The 22901-nt window shown below is 43.3% G+C and overlaps 1 protein-coding gene across 2 annotated transcripts in view; it reads right to left on the minus strand.

Annotated features, from left to right (window-relative positions):
* The window catches only part of nectin1a (nectin cell adhesion molecule 1a), a 29154-nt gene extending 7149 nt beyond the window's left edge, over positions 1-22005 (minus strand). The window contains exons 1-3 of one of the 2 annotated variants that reach the window (XM_026183070.1): positions 21524-22000; positions 6747-6859; positions 595-853 (exon numbers count right to left, since the gene is read on the minus strand). In XM_026183070.1, coding sequence (XP_026038855.1) covers positions 595-853; positions 6747-6859; positions 21524-21581 — 430 coding nt within the window. In that variant the 5' untranslated portion in view covers positions 21582-22000. Of the gene's footprint in view, positions 1-594; positions 854-6746; positions 6860-21523 lie in introns of both variants that reach the window. The other variant, XM_026183072.1, reaches the window with a different exon arrangement.
* Between the last annotated feature and the right edge of the window lie 896 nt (positions 22006-22901).

The raw sequence follows: 22901 nt of genomic DNA on the forward strand, positions 1-22901 counted from the left end.
CAGTGCATTCTCGACCTTGAAAAAAACTAAACTTGTTACAGATGAATAAAGAACCGCCTAGTAAAACAGGATTTTTTTTTTTTAAACGGTGCACTGATGATACTTTTTTTATTTTATTTAGGCCAAACAAAATTATGAAATAGTTGGGTTGTTTCTTGATTTGAATATGATGTCTTCAAATGTCCTGGCATGTCTGACTGTGAGTGTTCAGATAATCAAAAAACTCTGTAATAAGCAGCTTAAAGGACGGTGGGACTGTTGATATTTTTAAGAGAGCAATACACTGGCACTCTAAATATTCAAATAACCAAACACATCATCTCTGACATTCATATTGGTTTTCCTGCTGGCAGATACATGATGACAGCGATTGATGTTGTCTGTTAAAATTAGAGAAATATGAGGAGTAAATGCATTTGAATATGGACCTCACGTTACAAGTTTTTGTTCATGAGTCTACAGTTTCTAAAGTCCTGAACCTTTTATGCTTATCATAACTCTAACAATTTTACGTCCAGCATCTCCTGTCAAGGATGGAGGATGGCAATCCACCTGTGCTACACCGACAGATCATCCATCAAAGGTCTGCCTTACCGTAGACAGTCAGGTTCACTGTGTTCTCTCGGTTTCCTGCGGGGAAGGTGGTGTATTCGCAGATGTAGGTGGCCTCATCAGAGAGGCGAAGTGAAGAGAAAGTGATGGTGGTGTCTTCAAGAGTGGGAGTTCGTCGCCTCACCGCTGCGTTCTTGAAGGTAACGCGGTCCCTGTAGGGCGGGGCCACAGACACACCCAGGGATGGATTTGCTATTGCCACGTTCTGCTTTGTGCCGTTCACCAGTTTCTGCCATGTTACCTAAAGAAAGAAGGATGATTCACGATGGAGAAAAGATGCCTGACATGACGGAGAACATCATACTGCTCAAGTTTGAAAGATCTTAGATGAGCCACAGATGTCACACAACAAATATGATTTGAGGCAACATTCCTATTGTAGGAAATGAGTTTATCCCACTTGGGTCAGGCCCATCATTTTTTAGACAGTGGCACAAGTTTTGTAATTGTATCCCTGTACATCATAACGTATTTAAAATTAAATCAAATCAGAAAAGATAGATTAAAAAATCTTTATTTGCCACATACTAGAGACATTGAGCAGCGATTAGAGTCAAAGCTAAATAAAACAAAGATCAATTAAGGGGCAATATTTCAAGTTATTCCAAGTTTAAGGAACAGCAAGTCACTGTAAATTACTATAAACACTTAAATAACTATAGTATGAAAACATATTGCATGCTATGGAAATGTTTATTACACTTGTGTGTATTTTAGTCAGTCCTTATTTTGTTTCTTGCCATCATTCTGATTGTGGCAGGAGCGAAGCTGTAGTGGAAGTGTGCTGTGTCTGCTGTGCTGCGTCTCAGGCTGTGTGCTGATTGTTTTTTTATTGTTATTAATAAGGATGGGGATGTCTCTGATGATATGAAGTGCTCTTATCTTACAGTGGTTTGTTTCATTGATGGAAGATGAAGCCTTATAATCCCTCTGCAGTCTTTATGACTCTCTGGAGAGCCTTCCTCTCGGCCTGGGTGGTGTTTCTGTACCAGACAGTAATGCCAGGAGTCAGGATGCTGTCCATCAGTTCTCTGTAAGCTTGAGTGAGGGCATGAATGCTCACTTCTGCCTTCCTGAGCAGCATGATGAAATAAAGCTGCTGCTGCTGGAGCTTTTTCACTGTTGCTGTGATGTTTACAGTCATAGTCAATGTCACATGAAAACCAAAGAACTTGTGGCTGTCGGCTCTCATTACCTCAGTCCTATTGATGGCTATAGAAGCGGGGGGTGTTTTCTGAAGTCTGCAATTATTTGATGTTTTTTTTATGTTAAGGAGGAGGAGGTTATTCTCCTCTCTGTAGACATTGTTTTTAACCAAGTCCCTATATGCAGACTCATCCCCCACCTTTTATGAGCCCGAGGATGGTGATGCCATTAGCGTACTTGATGATGACAGTGTTGTGAAGAGTTTAGTGCTGAGACAACAGCCCTGTGGTGATCCTGTGCTGATTGTTAGCTCAGAGGAGACTCTGCTCCCCATCCTCACCACGTGGTCAGTCTGTTAGGAGGTCCAAAATCCAGTTAATAATCTGGATCCAAATAATCAGGATGTGATCAAAATATTCAATAACATTACATTAACTGTTAACTAAACCCATTTTACATAGTGCCCCATTTTTTCAGGAACAACACCCACTGAACAACTTAGCGGTAAGAAGTAGGGCTGGGCGATATGACCCAAAATTCATATCTTGATATTTTTTTAAAGCCATAAAGTAAGAACAAAAAGAGAGTTCTTAGTCAAAGCTGTGTCCCAGATGTCACACGGGCACTTTTATTAACATACAGCATAGATGTGCATGAAAAGAATTACTCAAAAATAAATTGTGAGCATTTATTAAATAATAAGGCTCCATAAATAAAAGAAAACTATGTTGGGTTTGTGTATAACAAAGAGCTCACAATTGTGCAGTCAAAATATAAACTAAAAGACGCTGAGCATAATAACAAAGAGACAGATTTCACAGCTGCTCTGTTCCCAACTTCTACTGCATGACTGACAGCCTGGAGTTTGAAATCCGCTTCGTAAGCATGTCTCTTAACAGGTGCCATTTATGGTCCTTATACACACACAATACGGTAATATTACGTTGAAGCAGAGTACGTATTAGTGATGTGCGATACCACTGATTTCCTTTCCGATCCGATACGAAGTAGAATTCAGGGTGGTATCGACGATACTGATCCGATACCGATACTTTGTACAAAAACTTATTTTATTTACTGTATCTCAAATTTAAGTGTCATAATGATTAAAGGACAACAGATTACTTGTTCTTATCACTTAATAATGCAGAGTTAATCATATAGAAATAAAAAAACTGAAGTTATGCGCTATTTGAACACCTTGCCTGCCTGCAGCACTAAAGGACTCCATGAGAGACGTCTGTCTCGCCCTAGCAGCACCTGTCCCTCTCCTCCTCTTCAGTTCGCCTCAACATACGCTTGTCATATTCTGTGATATGATTTACTCTGAGGTGTTTGACAAGGTTAGTGGTGTTGCCACAACACCTCACTTTTTTGCCACATGTATCGCAAACCAGCTCAGCTGTTTGTGGAGGTAAAATAGTCCGCACATGACTCCAATTACGCTCAGCCATTGTTGTGAGTGCGCACGCCAAGGGGCTGCAGACATTTATGCACCCGTATTTTGCACATGACTATGAAAGGTGGAAGAGGAAGTAGTTCCTTCGAATGTAGACAATCTGAATGATATAGTTACTTTCCACTGTGTTCATGTTAATGGTAAACTACAAATTTACCCTAAATTACTAAAATATCGATATTTTAATGTGAGAATCGATTCTAAAACTGGTATCGGAGGAATCGATATTTCAGGATCGATCCGCACATCACTAGTTCGTATTACTACGCGAGGCTCCTCGGTAGCCATAATGCTCCGACAATCCATCAAGCGGTGCAGCTCCGTAGCTTACCAAAGTCGTACTAAAGCATTTTTTGACAGATTGCTGAGCGCCGTGTACCACATAAAATCGGTTCGCGGTCATCAAGCACAACCAGAATTCATACAAAAGGCGCACTGTCAACTTTTAAAGAGAATGAAAGGATTTTAGGCCGTGCAGCCCCTGTGGGCTTCATGGCGTTAGCGTGGTTAGCTCGTTAACACGTTGACGCCGTCCAGCCCCACGCACGGAGCGATGCGCAGTAACTCGTTAACGGAGATTTGCCGTGTCCATTTTGTCGCTGCCTGCAGGTGAAGCGATGGGGAAGGAGGGGGAGTTGTGTTCAGTGAAGGAGAGGCGAGGCCGAGTAACGTTGCGTAAAGACAAAAGTTGACGAAAGAGAGGCAAACTTGTGGCTCCACAACTATAATTATAACGTAACATAGACTATATCGATATAAAGGATATTGTCACATCTTATCTCGTATAAAAATATATCGATATTTTTAAACAACTCCCAGCCCTACTAAGAAGTACTAATAAATTCAGGAGACTAAAGGTCTGAAGTTAATTTCAATATGCTCTCAATATGAGGTCCAAAGAGACGCTAATGGGGTGAAATTAGGCAGGAAAGACAAAAGACAGGAGAGAAACTTAAGAAGTGTCTAAAATTAGCTATTTGAAAGACACTGGCCAATTCAGTAACACCAAACAGGAACACAAGTGACCTGGATGACTGTAGAGTTGTTTTCCTGTTTATTACAAAGTCAAGAACAATCTCAAGGTGGTATGCTTATTACAGTCAAACTCTATGAACTAGAGTCACCTTTCAGGATGTCTGCAACGCTCATTGGACAGATTAAACTAAGACTGGCTTTAACCAGAATAATGGGAAAAGAAAAGCAGGGAGAAGGAAAGAAAGAGCTCATTATCCGAAGCACACGAGATTCTCACACACCTGCTAGGTCAGTGTGTGAGGTTGTGGGCAGGTATGGCTGCCAAACGGACAGCTTCACTGGTGTTTATTTATAATGTGACTGCTGGCAGAAGTAGCAGGATGAATTTCGAAATGACACTTTCTGATTTAATCAAATGCAGTGCAAAAAGATAATGACCCCAAAATGACTGAGCCAATTAGCCCATATGGAAAAGAAATAGTAAAAACATATATGATTTGCTCATGAAAGTGGCCACTTTCATGAGTAAATCATATATAAATCATTTAAGGCTTACATGATTTACTCATGAAAGTGGCCACTTTCATGAGTAAATCATATATAAATCATTTAAGGCTTACATGATTTACTCATGAAAGTGGCCACTTTCTCATTACTTTCATATATTTTTTAGTAAGTATACAAAACATACAAGTTTCATTATATAATTTTTCAAGGGATCTTATATGTGTTTTCACTCTTGTATGCTTTTCATACAAGTTTCATACAAGACAGATAAAAACTTTATAAGATTTATATATATCTTTTCCATATGGGAGAAAAGATATATTGTTTTTAACCAAGATACGCTCCACTAAGCATGTCTGTCACTTACTAGCAATAAAACTGAATTTAGAAATACACATAAACAAGCAGCAACCTGATAAAGCATCTCAGAGGAAGAAAATCAGCATTTGGTTTCAGTCATGGGCTGCAAATGATTTACCTTCACGTGATTACAAAAATCCATCCATCCATCCGCTTATCCTTTTCAGGGTCACGGGGGGCACTGGAGCCTATCCCAGCTGTCATAGGGCAAAAGGCGGGGTACATCCTGGACAGGTCGCCAGTCTGTCGCAGGGCTAACACATAGGGACAGACAACCATTCACACTCCCACCTAGTGGCAATTTGGATTATCCAATTAACCTATCCCCACAAGCTGCATGTCTTTGGACGGTGGGAGGAAGCCGCGCAAACACGGGGAGAACATGCAAACTCTACACAGAAAGACCCCGGCCTGATGGTGGAATTGAACTCAGGACCTTCTTGCTGTGCGGCAACAGTGCTAACCACCGTGCCACCGTGCTGCCTTGATTACAAAAATCCATGAGCGTAATTATGACAGTTTGCTCAGTTAACTTTGAACGTGGGGTTAAAAAAATGTCTGTAATTCTTAACTGTACCTCAAATGCATCTTGACTTATTCATTTAAATATAACTATGATGGAGAAGAGACGGAAAGTTGTGAAAACTCCACCACTTTCCAAATACCTATGGAACAGACTGCATTTAGCAGTGTTTATTTATTTGTTTTATTCAACCAAATACAGATTTCAAATACAGATTTAGATTGACTTCTTACTACAGAGACAATGTTGTAAGGATAAAAAGCAGTTTACAAAACTGACATCTTATCTTATTGTTAAATGTTAGTGCATTTCTACTATTTGTGAAAACCACCACTGAGAAATCCATGTAAGAACCTGTTCTGTGTCGTAATAAATACTTGTACTGGTGAGTTTAAATTAGCTATAGGTGAGGATGTGAGAGTAAGTGGCTGACGAGGGTGTTACTTTGGTGCTTGCTTAATGTCAGCTGGAATAGACTCCAGCCTCTCATGACCCTGGTTGGATAACCGGTTTAGAAAATAGATCGAGGTTTACTATTATTATTATATCCACCACGCTTGCATGCAAAGGCGAATTACTCCAGGTTTTACTGGATTTGTGTCCCATTTACTAAAATGTTTAAGAGGCTGTTTCTAAAAACCTTATTTTAAGAGTTTATTATACCTCTGCTAACTCTACTTTTAGCCTTAGTTTTGCGAATATAGTTGTGGTTTTGTCATCTCAGTGATAATTATTATTTGTCTGTTATATCCATCCATCCATTTATCGATCCATTTTTAGTGTCACAGGGGGGACTGGAGCCAATCCCACCTGTCAAAGTCTTTAATTCAATTTTGAAGACTGACAATAATAGTCATTTAATAGTCATTTAAAGGTGCTCTATTTGGAAGGTAAACACCCTCCAATAATTGAAGGAAAACGCTAACAACCAGACGATCAACACTGAGTAAGCATTTAGTGACAGCTGGAAGGAAAAAGTAGCTTTTCACCGGAAGAAACCTGCAGTAGAACCAGGCCCAAGTAGAGGCAGCCATCTGCCATCCTTGATGGGAGGGTGACAAATGAGGCACCCCCTGGACCAGATATACTGTGTTTTTGTGATTTAGTACGTTTTGGACCATATACACTTGGCATAGTACATTCATTTAGGTGAGCAATTAATACCTGGGAGATTTTGACAGGCGGAGAGCTGTTAATGAACCGGCACAGCAGATCCACCCTTGAGCCAACATACCCTGACTTCCCATCATCCATTTCCACAGTCTGTCCATTTATTCCTAGAGGAGAAGCAGAAGAGGTTAAAGACACACAAACACTCCCATGAACAAACACACAAACATACACGCTGACAGCGTTAGACTGGTGTGCTTTAAGTTGTTCACACTCAGAAAATATGCTGAGCTCATAAAGTGAGCTGAGCTGTGAGAGGTGATTTCAGCAGCGTAACGGGTCAGCTGAGGTCGAAGGTTGTGGATTAGAGAGAGATAAAAATAAGCGTGATTTGTTACTTTTCCCACTGACTTACTGATCTCCTTCAACAAATCCAACACAGAGCCACACCCACCACATACACAAGTACAAGTTAGTTAGTGGAACTTACTAACTAACCAAACCATCATTGTACATTAGACACCGTAGACATAATTTGCACATGGAGGGGTTTCCATGTTTGAAATAATTAAAAGAAGAAGAAAACAAACAAGATCACGAGGTGCCATATTTCATTCTGCAGGCCATTATTTTCATGTTATGAATAGAGCCCATTAGATGCTTTAGTTTACTTTTTACCATAGAAAATTAATTAATTAATAAATCAGTTCTTGGAGTGTATACAGTACTGTATGAATATATGGTTATGGACTTGTAGTCTAAAGCACTTTGAGTAGTATCATTAGAAAAATAATTAGAACTTTAAATAAAATCTATCTTCATCAGTTCCCTGCCTTTGGTTATCTTAGTCTAGTTAGTTTTGGTTTCCTTATTTACTTTGGACGTATTATCAGCTTAGCTTGGTGACTCCTTAAGAATAACCATTTACAAATTCACCTAATAAGTGAAACATCCCCAGGCATGCAAAAATAGGCGTGCAGTGTAAAAATCCAAAATAAATATGCAGCGCTATCAGCTGCATATTTACCAGCTTTTGAATAAGGGAGCAGCGCAGAATAGGATCTAATAACTTTCGTATTTGCTTGTAAGTTCCTATCATTGTTTTATTAAAAGCTTACTTTATGTTTGTTCTATTCTTGCCAGTCTCAGAGTGTGTGCATTTGGATCTATTGAAGTAGTAGAACTGAGGTTTAATTTCAACTGTCTGTTTATGATTAAAGAGGTGGCTGTGAATTAGGAAGTAGAGTGGGTTTATGATAAAGATACTAACTGATAGGACTGAATACAGCTTTGTGGTTCTCCCGAGGGCTCGAATAGTGCTCCGGTGATATTTGCTGCGTTACTACTCCTGGACTGCACTGTCTTGTTACATGCTTTATCATTGCTGTGCTAACAACACACAGCTGTATCTCTAATTTAATTCCAGAGATCTTGCTGATGTAGACACAGTTCATTACCAACATAAAGTGAACTCCAGAGCATTGTTCAAAACTAAATTGCCTCAATCAGGACTGTTAAGAATCTTTTCAAATAGTTTTACCACTCTCTGAACTTTAAGCATCATGGGAAATCACTCACTTAGCACTGAAAATCTCCAGCAAAGCAAAATTGCAAGGGCTCAGATTTAAGGCCTAAGACCAAGATAACCAGAAAACTGATTTGCAAAACTTTTAACCCCTATAATTTGTTGGACATATCTTCATATGTATTAAAATGCTGCAACTGAATTTGTTGGGTTTTGAAAAGCACATACTAAGGACTGATTTTTAAAAAATGGGATATAGAAAAAGTTGCTGGTATAAACCTCACAGTTTGTTTGTTTTTTCATAGGCTGTTACATTATCCATCTATTCGCTTCCACTTATCCTTTTCAGGGATGCTGGGGGCGCTGGAGCCTATCCCAGCTGTCGTAGGGCAAGAGACAGGGTACACCCTGGACAGGTCGCCAGTCTGTTGCATGATAAAGTGTGTAACAAGACTAAAAAATATCAGAGCTGAGCGAAGCTGAGTCTTTCTGAAGTAAAGATGGGGAGGCGTTTCTACCACTCTGGGTAAGAGTTTGCGACCAAATGCTTCAACGACTGATGAATAGCATTTCTCAACATAACATCAGAGCTGGTTTGGGAATTTCATTTTACTGTGCATAAAATCATCAAAGGACTCAGAAAATCCAGAGATCACCAGAGTCTGCAATGGAAATCACTGCACAGACTCTTTAACGGCTCACAGTTCAAAAGCCAGCAAACGCGATGGTATGGAGGAACATGGTTGTTTGTTGGCTCACTGTCATCCAGTGAAAACATTTGGAGCATCATGAACAAGAAAATACAACGAAGGAGACAAACTGAGCAGCTACAATCCCACAGGCACTCACTGGATTTTGTTAGGCACACCTGTTCGTCTAACAGATGATTATGCAATACAAAGGGGAGAATTTGTAATTAAAGAATAGATAGTAGCATCTCTACTACATCTGGTTTCTGGCAAATCAAATGGTAACATTAAGGGCAATAATTCAATAATTCTGTTCTATTTATTTAATGCTAATTCACAACAACTGTCACCTAGTGGCACACAAAAGTCACTTTATTATGTACTGCTTGTTAACTCAAATATCTAACAGCCAATGAAATTGCAGCAGTTAAATACACTGACGTATGATTAAGACCACCCGAAGTTCAAATCGAGCATCAGAATGGGAATGAAATTTGATTGGTCTAAGTATTTCAAAAATATATTGGGATTTTCCCACGCCACCATCTCTAAGGATTATAGAGAATGGTCTAGAAAAAAGAAAATATCTAGTGGGAAAAGGCGTTGTTGATGTCAGAGGTCAGATGGGTCAGGAGAGTAGCCAGACTAACTTGAGGTGATAGAAAGATAAGATAAGATGACCTTTATTAGTCCCACAGGTGGGAAATTTGTTTTGTTACAGCAAAAGTGCAAAGTTATGTAGCAGAAATTAGAAAACACTGGAATGCAATAAAATACTATATACAATAGAATAAAATAGAATACCGCTACCTTATCGTGGTGGAGGGGTTTGTGTGTCCCAGGGATCCCAGGGGCTATGTTGTCTGGGGGCTTTTGCCCCCTGGTAGGGTCTCCCATGGCAAACTGGTCCTGGGTGAGGGACCAGACAAAGAGCGATTCAGAAGACCCCCATGAAAAGAATATCGAGGGAACAGTTTACCCTGCCCGGGATAGGGTTACCGGGGCCCCGCCCTGGAGCCAGGCCCGGGGAGGGTGCCCGAGGGCGAGCGTCTGGTGGCCGGGCCTTAGTCCATGGGGCCCGGCCGGGCACAGCCCGAAGAGGAGACATGGGCCCATCCTCCCGCAGGCCCACCACCCGCAGGAGGCGCCATAGGGGTCGGGTGCATTGTGAGCCGGGTGGCGGCCAGGAGCGGAGGCCCTGGCGGACCGACCCCCGGCTGCCAAGACTGGCAATAGGGACATGGAATGTCACCTCTCTGGTGGGGAAGGAGCCTGAGTTGGTGCGTGAGGTTGAGAGGTACCGGCTAGATATAGTTGGGCTCACCTCTACGCATTGTCTGGGCTCTGGAACCAGTCTCCTGGAGAGGGGCTGGACTCTGTCTCAGTCTGGAGTTGCCCCTGGTGAGAGGCGGCGGGCTGGGGTGGGTATTCTTATATCCCCTCGGCTTGCTGCCGGTACGTTGGGGTTTTTCCCGGTGGACGAGAGGGTTTGTTCCCTGCGCCTTAGGGTCGGGGAACGGGTCCTGACTGTCATCTGCGCTTATGCGCCGAGTGGCAGTTCGGAGTACCCAGCCTTCTTAGAGTCCCTGGGGGGGGTGCTGGAAGGTGCTCCACCTGGAGACTCTGTTGTCCTGCTGGGAGACTTCAATGCTCACGTGGGTAACGACAGCGAGACCTGGAGGGGCGTGATTGGGAGGAACGGCCTCCCTGATCTGAACCCGAGCGGTGCTTTGTTATTGGACTTCTGTGCTAATCACAGTTTGGCCATAACGAACACCCTGTTCGAACATAAGAGTGTCCATAAGTGCACGTGGCACCAGGATGCTCTAGGCCGTAGGTCGATGATCGATTTTGTAATCGTATCACCAGACCTGCGACCATATGTTCTGGACACTCGGGTAAAGAGAGGGGCTGAGCTGTCAACTGATCACCACCTGGTGGTGAGTTGGATCAGGTGGCGGGGGAGGACGCTGGACAGACCTGGTGCACCTAAACGCGTAGTGAGGGTGTGCTGGGAACGTCTAGCAGAGGCCCCAGTCCGCGAGATCTTCAACGCACACCTCCGGCAGAGCTTCAACAGCATTCCGAGGGAGACTGGGGACATTGAGTCCGAATGGACCATGTTCAGCGTCTCCATTGCCGATGCTGCTGCATTGAGCTGCGGCCGCAAGGTGGTTGGTGCCTGCCGTGGTGGTAATCCCCGAACCAAATGGTGGACACCAGAGGTGAAGGGAGCCACCAGGCTGAAGAAGGAGGCCTATCGGGCTTGGTTAGCCTGTGGGACTCCGGAGGCAGCCGACAGGTATCGACAGGCCAAGCGGAATGCGGCTCGGGCAGTGGCTGAAGCAAAAACTCGGGTGTGGGAGGAGTTCGGAGAGGCCATGGAAAAAGACTTTCGGACTGCCTCGAAGAGATTCTGGCAAACCGTCAGGCGTCTCAGGAGGGGAAAGCGGTGCTCTACCTGCACTGTGTATAGTGCTGGCGGAGCGCTGTTGACGTCGACTGAGAAAATTGTCGGGCGGTGGAAGGAATACTTCGAGGACCTCCTTAATCCCACTGACACGTCTTCCGGGGAGGAAGCAGAGTCTGGGGATGAGGGGTGTGACCCACCAATTTCCGGGGGCGAGGTCACTGAGGCAGTTAAACAACTCCTTGGTGGCAGAGCCCCTGGTGTCGATGAGGTCCGCCCCGAATTCCTGAAGGCTCTGGACGTTGTAGGGCTGTCTTGGTTGACACGTCTCTGCAATGTTGCGTGGAGATCAGGGGCAGTACCTGTGGACTGGCAGACCGGGGTGGTGGTCCCCATCTTCAAGAAGGGGGACCGGAGGGTGTGTTCCAACTACAGGGGGATCACACTCCTCAGCCTCCCCGGGAAAGTCTATGCCAGGGTGCTGGAGAGGAGGGTTCGTCCGCTAGTCGAACCTCGGATACAGGAGGAACAATGCGGTTTTCGTCCTGGTCGCGGAACACTGGACCAGCTCTTTGTCCTCTCGAGGATACTTGAGGGTGCGTGGGAGTTTGCCCAACCAGTCTACATGTGTTTTGTGGACCTGGAGAAGGCATTCGACCGTGTCCCTCGGGGCGTCCTGTGGGAGGTGTTGCGCGAGTATGGGGTGTCTGGCCCATTGCTACGGGCCATTCAATCCCTATACAACCGTTGCAAGAGCTTGGTTCGCATTGCCGGCAATAAGTCGGACTCGTTCCCGGTGGGTGATGGGCTCCGCCAGGGCTGCCCTTTGTCTCCGGTTCTGTTCATAATTTTTATGGACAGGATTTCTAGGCGCAGCCAAGTGGCGGAGGGCTTTCGCTTTGGTGGCCTCAGAATCTCATCTCTGATTTTTGCGGATGATGTGGTTCTGTTGGCTTCATCGGGTGAGGGCCTCCAGCTCGCACTGGAACGGTTCGCAGCCGAGTGTAACGCAGCGGGAATGAGGATCAGCACCTCCAAATCTGAGGCCATGGTTCTCAGCCGGAAAAGGGTGGAGTGCCCACTCCGGGTCGGGGATGAGTTCCTGCCCCAAGTGGAGGAGTTCAAGTATCTCGGGGTCTTGTTCGCGAGTGATGGGAGAAGGGAGCTGGAGATCGACAGACGGATTGGGGCTGCGGCTGCAGTAATGCGGACGCTGCACCGGTCAGTCGTGGTGAAGAGGGAGCTGAGTGTAAAAGCGAAGCTCTCAATTTACCGGTCGATCTACGTCCCTACCCTCACCTATGGCCACGAGCTGTGGGTAGTGACCGAAAGAACGAGATCGCGGATACAAGCGGCGGAAATGAGCTTCCTCCGAAGGGTGGCTGGCCTCTCCCTTAGAGATAGGGTGAGAAGTTCGGCCATCCGGGAGGGGCTTAGAGTAGAGCAGCTGCTGCTCCACATCGAAAGGAGCCAGCTGAGGTGGTTCGGGCATCTGGCAAGGATGCCCCCTGGGCGCCTCCTGGGCGAGGTGTTCCAGGCATGTCCCACCGGGAGGAGGCCCCGGGGCAGACCCAGGACACGCTGGAGAGATTATATCTCTCGGCTGGCCTGGGAACGCCTTGGTATTCCCCCGGACAAGCTGGAGGAGGTGGCTGGGGAGAGGGAGGTCTGGACCTCTTTGCTTAGGCTGCTACCCCCGCGACCCGACCTCGGATAAGCGGATGAAGATGGATGGATGGATGGAGAATAGAATAGAATAGAATAATATATACAATAGAATAAAATAGAAATACAAATGCTATATACAACTGAGTAAGAAAATACAAAAGTACAACTTCGTCAGAAGAAGAATTGTACAAGAATTGCACATATAGCAGTCTTATTGCACGTGTGAGGGTTTGATCAGCTGAAAAAGTCTTTGTTGTGGAGTCTGACAGCAGTGGGGAGGAAAGACCTGCGAAATCTCTCCGTCCCACACCGTGGGTGCCACAGTCTCCCACTGAAGTAGCTGCTCAGTGCTGTCAGAGTCTCCTGCATGGGGTGGGAGATGTCGTCCAACAGGGATGACAGCTTAGCCGCCATTCTCCTGTCACTCACCACCTCCACTGGGTCCAGAGGGCATCCTAGAACAGAGCTGGCCCTTCGGATCAGCCTGTTCAGTTTCTTCCTATCCCCAGCAGAGATGCTGCCGCCCCAGCAGACCACACCATAGAAGATGGCTGAGGCCACCACAGAGTCATAGAAGGTCTTCAGGAGTGGGCCCTCTACTCCAAACGACCTGAGTCTCCGCAGCAGGTACAGCCTGCTCTGCCCTTTCCTGTAGAGGGCTTCTGAATTATGAGTGCAGTCCAGTTTGTTGTTCAGATGAACACCAAGGTACCTGTAGCTGTCCACAGCCTCAATGTCCATACCTTGGATGTTCAGTGGTTGCAGTGGAGGATGCTTGTGCCTGCGGAAGTCTACCACCAGCTCCTTGGTTTTACTGGCATTGATCTGGAGGTAGTTCAGCTGGCACCAGTCCACAAAGTCCTGAGTCAGTCCTCTGTACTCCTTGTCGTCCCCATCAATGATGAGGCCGACTATTGCAGAGTCATCAGAGAACTTCTGCAGGAAGCACTGGGTGGAGTTGTGGGAGAAATCTGCAGTGTAGATGGTGAAGAGGAACGGAGCCAGAACCGTTCCCTGTGGGGCCCCCGTACTGCAGATGACCCTGTCCGACACACAGCCCTGAGTCCTCACATACTGTGGTCGGTCGGTGAGGTAGTCCAAAATCACAGTGCTCCCAGCAGTCTCCAGGTGAGCGAGGGAACGATGTAGGAGGTGGATGATGGCATCATCCACTCCAATGTCAGGTTGGTAGGCAAACTGAAGTGGGTCCAGTGATGAGCTCACCAGGCAACAGCAACTCAAATAAGCACTTGTTACAACTAAAGTATGCAGAAGAGCACCCCTGAATGCACATCAAGCCTTGATGCAGATGGGCTACAGCAGCTTTAGACCACATGGGATGCCACTCCTAACAGCTAAGAACAGGAAAATGAGGCCATAATTCTTGTGTGCTCACCAAAACTTGGATAATAGAACAAAAACGTTGTCTGGTCTCATGAATCCCAATCTCATCTGCAACATCTGGATAATAGCATCAAAAATTTTGCATAAATGAGCACCACATGAGTCATTTAAACACCCCAGCCTGCTTGAGTAATGTTGCTGACCATGTCATCCCTTTATGACCTCAGTGTAGCCATCTTCCAGCACCTTGCTGAATCAGTGCGATCAGGAACTAAGACAGTTGATAAAGCAAAGGTAATTTGCTGTCTAATTTCACCGTCCTCTCTTAGCTATTTAATCAGTACCTCATTCAAATGTTCAATTTCAGCCATTGCCAGACTGAATTTTGATTGTGAACACTGATTTGTGGGACACAAAATCACACAGATTTACAGAGAAAAGGCTGTTGTCATTTTCCTGTCACGTTACAGAAACCAATTATGAAAAAGTGTATAAACTCAGTACTTGAATAGATTTGTTTGGTCTCATCATATACATCCGCAGAGAATTTAATAGGCTTTTGTGCATTTGCATGCAAACATGCACTCAAGAGCTTGGACAGATCTCTTAGGAGGACCCAACTGCACAATATGAACAAAATCTTTCCATGGTCAAACACAGCTGTGTGTTTTATGATATTAGCAAGTTTTGTATTAATGCTGGGGTTCACTGCGCTTTGCAAGGTCATTTTCATTAATGCATTGTGTGCTTTTGTGGGGGGTCTGTAGGAGGGGGGAAGGCCAGCAATGTCAGATTACAGCATTCAGGATATTAAAGTGCGTTTGCATTACATAATTTATGACCCATTTACTACTGTACATATAGACAGCTCATCTTTATAACCTGCTTTGGTTGAAGTAATGCATAGTTATTTTCAGAGTCTGCTCTAAACTAACCATTTAGTCAAGACAAGAGTTATCTGGATGGTTTTACAGTAACTGGAGTCTCACTTTATATATATATATATATATATATATATATATATATATAATTATTAACCTGAAGCATGATTCTTGTTCTAAATATGGTAATATGTAATATTTCAGCCATCACCTCCTATTCAATTTTAACAAAAGTGTTGCCAGTGAATGCAAGCTATTTCCCCGAAAACATATTGAATCGAGGTAATCAACATATTGAAACACAGCTGGTGGAAGATGAACATCAGAAATAAAGAAGCTGTGTGTTTGCAGAATGAAATATCTGTATCACTATGATACAACACTGGCTGTCCAGTTTTTAGGTAAATGAAAAAAAATCATTATTAGAACTGCTGTTTCTTTGATTTACTTTTGACAAGAATTTGATCATGACAATATTAAGAATGTGTCTACGACAGCCCTTAATTTTTATTTAATTTTTTTTGTGGCCTGACAGCACGACAAGAATAAGTACAGGTTATGGAGTACATTTACTTCATGTAATTCTATGATATAGCACCTCAGAAAGGTAACAATGGAGCATTTGTCTTCAACTTCAAGTCAAAGCTTTTTAAAAGTAACAAATAACAGCTTGTCGCAAAAAAAATGCCACTAATGGCTAAAGAATTATAAACAAATATGTAAATGGCATTTAAAAGGATCCTAAAGTGACTCACTAATGCCACAGCATTTATCTTTTGGTGTGCTCAATCATATGTTAGCGCTTTAAACTCACACTTAAAACTTTGAAAAAGCCTGCAAAATCATGAAGAATGAAATGTGTGGTGACATTTATGTGAGCCAGACAGTTCAGGAAATATACTGTACCATAACTATATATACTGTACATAAACAGAGGGGCTGGGAAGCCAGCTATATAAGCCAGGAAAACTCTTGCACCCTGTTTCCAGTCATTATGCTAAGGTATGCTAAATACATTTAGGACTGGAAACGAATGTGGCAGCGGAAACACATTTCGAGTAGCTGTGACAAGAAATTATTCATGCCAAAGATAACAAGGAGTCTTTGCCTTAACTATACACTGCTTAACACATTTATTAGACCAACTGTCAAAAAAACAAACAAATATTTTAGAAATCTGTCACAAACTTGACTTTTAAGAAAGCCGAATTATGAATAAAGCACTTGCTAATACCTTAATAGCACTTAATGGTGTGACACTATTATAAAGTTTTACCCAGTAATTCTATTTTAGCATTAAAAATATAATTTTGATTAAAGAGGTTGTGCATACTGGTAGGTTAACCTGTGGCATATACACTGGTGGTGGTGCCATGAAAAAGCCTGTGTCATGTCTGTGTGTAGGCAGGCAGGAAGAGAGGACCCAAAATGCAGGACTCACTGAGGCAGAAGTAACTCAAAACACAGCTTTATTGCTGGTAAGAAGCAGAACAGAAAAACACTAACTAAACTGGAAGAACAGAATAACTAGGCAGGCAGGCAGGCAGGCAGGCAGGCAGGCTGGCTGGCTGGCTGGCTGGCTGGCTGGCTGGCAAACGGAACACACAGAGGAAGCGAGGGTGAACAGACGTTAACGACGCGACACCGAGTAGGGGAAGACAGACACTAAATACAAGAGGTGAACGAAGCGAAGAGGAAACAGCTGGGAGACACGGCTGACGCTGATTACACTGACGAGACAGGGAGAGCACAAAGCTGAACGCACTGACATAGGACACAGACCTACAAAATAAAACAGGAAGCACACGACAGACAGAGACACAGACTCGTAAACAGGCATAATGATGTCATGGACAGACAGAGGGACATACGGGCAGAGAAGACTAAGCACAGGCAACCTAAACCAAACATGAGGGCAAGATAACAAAACCTAAACCAGAAATAATCATCATCGTCATCATCAACATCATCATCATCGGATAACTAAAGAATCAGAATATAATTATAATCAAAACAGTATCACCAGAGAATAAGAACTAATCCATAATGCAAAAATAAACCAAAACATAAGAAACTCAAAATACTGGGTCGAACCGACATATAGTTTGCAGCTCCATGCATGAAAATGACTCCTTTTAGAGAAAAGGTTCCTGACCCCACAGATCTGCTTAATGTACCTATTATTCCTGCTTCTAACCCCAAAGATGTCGAGCAGTGAGTTTTAACCTGCTGCTTATCCCACCGCTTAAGATTTGCTCTTGCAGTTCACTTAACCGGGCAATTTTCTTTCACTGTTAATCAGATCTGGTTAATATGAGACAACACGGCGAGTAACACTGAAAAGTGTAATTGTAACTTCATCCATGGCGTGACCCACTTTCACTTATGTGGGATTTTTTTTTAACACACACACCTCCCATTGATAGCACCCCCTACTGAGCTGAGCAGCTGAGCTCATTATGGGCTTAAGGTAAGAACCGATAGACCAACTTGACACACACACACACACACACACACACACACACACACACACACACACACACACACACACACACACACACCACACTCATATCTCATTTGCCCTACATCTCTCCCACGTTCCTCTTTCCTATTGCGTCCATTCACATTCTTCCATTGTTTAGAGTATGGGAAATGACCTCACAGCTCCACATGGCAATACTCCATAAACAGCACTGCATGGGCAACAGAAGAGCATGGGAAAAGCACAAAACAATACCAATATTGTTTCACACTTGAATGTGCAACGTGCAGCCAGACCATGCTGGACCTTTCCCTCGCATCCTGAGTGGATATCCCCATCTTTCTGCGCCATTACGTGAGAGGCTAATTTGAACATTTTCTTGTATGTGTGACAATTCAAAATAGAGGTGCCTGCAGGTGTTGTAGAAGGCTTTTAAAAAATAAGGAAGAAAGGAAGAGTATTATCACGATCAATCTCTTAATTAACAGTTCAAGCATGAGTTTTATTATTGTACAAGTTGTTGCTGTAATTACTTTAAGTTCCTGTAAAAATGCTGATCTCTGTTTTCTTTAGAGCTGCCTTTTTTCCCCGTTGTTCCCTTGTCACAAGGGGTCGCCCAAACAGGTCGCTCTCCATGTTTGATCTGACAGCAGTTTAAACCGGATGCCCTTCCTGACACAACCCCAAAGGGGATTTGTGTCTCCGGCTGGAAGTGACCCACCAACCTTTTGTAAGCAACCAGTAAAATACAGCCCTAAAGAGATTGCTAATTATTGAAACTCTAATTAAAACAACTCCTAAAGTCTGTCTGAAACCACAAAACCAATGAAAAACAATGACCTAATGTGACAATACATTAAATTTAAAGTACCTCTGCAGCAACCAGTAGCCATAAATCTGTAGTTATGGTAGCAGTAAATTATTTTACAATTTTGGTCAAGTTAAACATTCAATTGCAGTTAAACAACTTTCTGACTTATGGTTAACTCATGAAATGATCTCTGTGAATGACTGGTTCACAGAGATCAAACTCAATACCAAAGAGATAAAGTAACTACAAACATGTGTCTGAGAGTTTAAAAAAAACTCAGACTGATCTCATCACCTGCCGTGGTTCTGTTAATAAAGATTTCTGCAGTAAGCTGCAGTGTTTTGCTACCCAGAAGAAAAAAACTGACCTGATGTGACAGAGGAAGAGGACAGATTAGCAGTTTAATCTTTAGGCCATCAAATCTGTGATTGATCGGGGATTATACACTCTATTTGTGTCTCTTTTTTATTATTGTATATTCACATTGTAAAATCATTTGACTGATTAAACTGGCAAAAGAGGAAAACCAAACTATTTCCCTCTCTCTTTTTGGGGGTTTGACTGACACTAAGTCCATTTTTTATGCCAAAATTTACTATAAAAAGTTCAAAATTTCAAGTCAATCAGATATTAAAAAACTAATATAGTGAGACTTTTAAAGAGGCCCTCTTTAAAAGGTAGAGTGCTCATGCACAAAAACACACAACACTCACACCGAAGCCTGCCTTGTGCATACTACAGGTGGCCTGACAGTAACATATATGATATGATATATGCCACTATATGTAAATTCACACAGCAGCACCAACAAAAAGGTTGCACAGCATCAAACTGACTTGTAGACCTCCATTTACTCCATTTACTAAACTGTGTGAGCTCCAGCCCATTTCTGTCTAATATGAAATGAAAAAACAACAACTTCTCTTTAATTTCCCCCCAGATCGATTATAAGCTCTCATTGTGTTTGTTTGGAATTTGTGTGCACGTGTGTTTGTGCGCGTGTAATACACACCCACACATGTTTGTGTCTATGCGAGTGTGTAATCCCTGTGGCAGCGCAGGAACGTGGAGAGTACGCTTGGCCGGTGTTCAGCGGGCAGTTCATGAAGGATTATGATGGCTGCTGCATCTGTGTTTGAGACATGAAAGGAGAACACAGAGCCAAGAGGGGGAGGTAGATGCTGAGAAATGAGGAAAATATCTGTGAAGGAAGAGCAAATGTTTGAGAGACAATGGGGGACGGCGGGGGGGGGAGCCGTAATATTTGCAGACTCTAATGAGAAAGGGGTACACAGAAGAGAAAGGAAAAAAAACTGGAGGGAACAGACGGGCTGTGTGTTTGTGATGGATTATTTTTGTGGGGTAGCGTCTGTGTGTTCCAGCTGTGGACAGTGGATTATGCTAGAATTCATGAGGATGTCTATTTGTTGGTCTCACTCAGCCTTTTTTTGTGTCAGTCCGCAGACACGGATTTCAAACTTTTATATTCCAAAAGGGGGGGACAGTGTGGCGACAGCACTCACATCAGCCTGGTGACACCCTACACCATCTGACAGACCTGCAGAGGTGCTCTGAGTCTGCATGAGCCCAGAGAAAAGACAGATACACTGCAGCAACAGTCAGCCGGCTGGGACTTGGCAGCAATCAACTTGTTACACCCTTCTGCTCCCTGCTCTAATCCACAGCTCTGGCCTTCAGCATGACAATCCTGCACACATGCACCAGCCTCATACTCACTAATAACACATGTATGCACACAGGCAAACTACTGCTCAGCTCACACAGGAGTTGGGGGGTTTATCACTGAACGAGCGAAAAAAGCAATCACAGCAGCTCAGCGTCCATATGCAGCCACAATAGCTTTTGCCATTACGCAATATATATACCTCGGTCCCACCCACCCACCCTCTGCTTCAATATTACAAGACCACAACTCTTATGACAGCTGTATGTTTGGCCCTGGCTTAGTGTGATTACACCGCTGCACCTGTTACAGTAAAGCAAGAGTTACTCCATTCATCCAAACACATACACACATTTATATGTGGCACACTTTCTCCGCTGGCACCTGTGTTTTTAGTGTGATTGCAGCAGCGCACCTGCTGACATTGTGTACAACTTCCTGTGGAGTTGATCACTGCTGATTGTGGTTTGACAGATGAAAAGACTTAAACGGGCAGATGAGAGTGGAGTTTCAGGCTGTGAACGTGTCAATCACAGTGGGGAAAAAAAGATCCGGGGTGCAACAAATATGTCTAGATTATTTCTGCCTTTAATGCAACATGCAAACTCTTTATGATGCTAGAATTAATGGTAATGGGTATTAATATATCCACCTGGTGTATACGCATACAAAAATGCACTAATATTTAGCAGAAGTAATAACCATCCACAACCTGGCAACCCAAAATAAAAGTGCATTAATAAAACAACAGAGATGTGTTAATTCTCTGTTTTATAAAGGGTTTATAAATATCATAAAGCTCTGAAAATCATGTTAGTTCTCTATCTTTTGGGTTAACCTGTTTATATTAAATGAGTTTGTTTTTTTGACTTCATCCCATTCACTGGGATCGCCATAGAGCGGAGAAATCATGATTTTCACCTCGAGTTGGGCAGATCAATCCAAAAATCGGCAGTATCGAAACCAATGCTAGTATTGGTACTGAATTGATATTAGCATGATCAGTCCAGTACTTTATGAACCCTTTTATGTTGACTGTGATGTACATGAACCTGAAATGTGTGCTTTTATGCTGTTAACTAATTATCGTAGAAAGTAAAAATCACAGTGATTTAGTAGTCATTAAATTGTGTTCAGAATTAGCAAACTGACTGATTCATCTCTTAAATTACAGCTGCCTCTACAGGTTCAAAGTATAGGTTTTGGTGTCGGCAATACAGGTAGCGGATCGACATCAAAATTCGCATGATCACACAGCACTTCTTTCACCTGGTTGAGCAGAACCGGGCTCACATTAACATTAATTAACGGGCTTTTGTAAAAGCAGAGTAGCTCACCTGGATTAAAAAAAGCTGTTATCAGGAATATCCACACTCCAGCCTTTTCCATGCCCATGCCACCCTTGCCAGCGTCTGGCTGTGGCTATTAAATTCCCTCTGTTAACTTGTTTTACGCCTCCTGCCTCCCAGACAGCAGTAGGTTCGACTTCAGGAGCGTCTGTCTGAGTCCAGTCATGTATCCGAGCAAACAGCAGCGCACACTTCTGATTCACACAGTTATCCTGAAAAAAGAAAACGATTTCTCAAACTTGCTCCGCACCTTTGGTCACTTTTCCTTTCTCTGCCCCCCTCTTCTAATTGAGGCTGTGACTGCGAGCGGAGCTGCGGCGTCTCTGTCCGACCGAGGCTTGGCGGGGATAAAGCAGCTTAACGCGTGGGCAGATTATTTCCGAGAGAGCCTACCCCCAGTCCCGCCTGACAGATATCTGCCACTGTGTGAGGGCTGAGCAGCGTAAACTGTTAGTGTGTACATCCTATTTTAAATGAGCACTCTCAGTTGACGCAATTAAGCGCTCGGACAGAAGCAGAGCTTCAGCAATTGTGGTCCGGGGGGACTTACCCCTGCCAACCCTCCTTTAACAGTGAGCTGAAACCGCACACATTGATACAGCCACAGTTACATTTGTAGTCTATACTGTATGCTACCTTTTGAATTAAGCAATCAGTTAATAATAATGGAGCCTAGGTTTTGCAGGAAAAAAATGTTCCAACTGATTTGTGCTGTCTCTTTATTTTACTTTATATTTTCCTGTATGTATATAAATATATATTTATATTTTAAGAAGGCAGACTTCTTCTAAAGTCTTTCTTCTTTTTCACCCATTTTAATCCAGTCCGTGTACTGTACAATGAATCGTTCAACCATACAAAAGCACCTAACTCAGGGGATGAACCAGCATTGTGTCCACACATAACAGGCAACTTAGCAAAGAACCAACTTTATGCATTTTGTTACTAACTGTCTGTCAAAAACACATCATTTGTTTCTCATTTCTTTTGTCAAGTCTACAAAAAAATGCCAAGATATCATAGTTTAACAGACACAAAATTGTATTTTCACATCAATAAGTTTAGACAAGCTATTAGCCAAAAACTTGGTACATCTCAACATGCAACGTGTCCTTACAAATTGGATGCATCTGGACCTTAAGCAGATCCATTTTCTGTTCACTGAAGCCTCGTCAGAAATGATCTTAAGGCAACTGTCAAGAAATCATTCTTAAAGAAGGGAAACAGGGAGAAAAAACAGGTGTGCTAAGTTCCACAAGGACTTATCTGAAAATCAGTGGTAGCAGGTCTTATTGAGTGATTAATCCAAATTTGAAACTCTCAGTTTAAATCATCATCAGTTACTGAGGAGGTCAGGAGGGAGGTA

The sequence above is a fragment of the Astatotilapia calliptera genome, chromosome 10 (genome assembly GCF_900246225.1).
Source record: "Astatotilapia calliptera chromosome 10, fAstCal1.2, whole genome shotgun sequence".
Classification (NCBI taxonomy): domain Eukaryota; kingdom Metazoa; phylum Chordata; class Actinopteri; order Cichliformes; family Cichlidae; genus Astatotilapia; species Astatotilapia calliptera.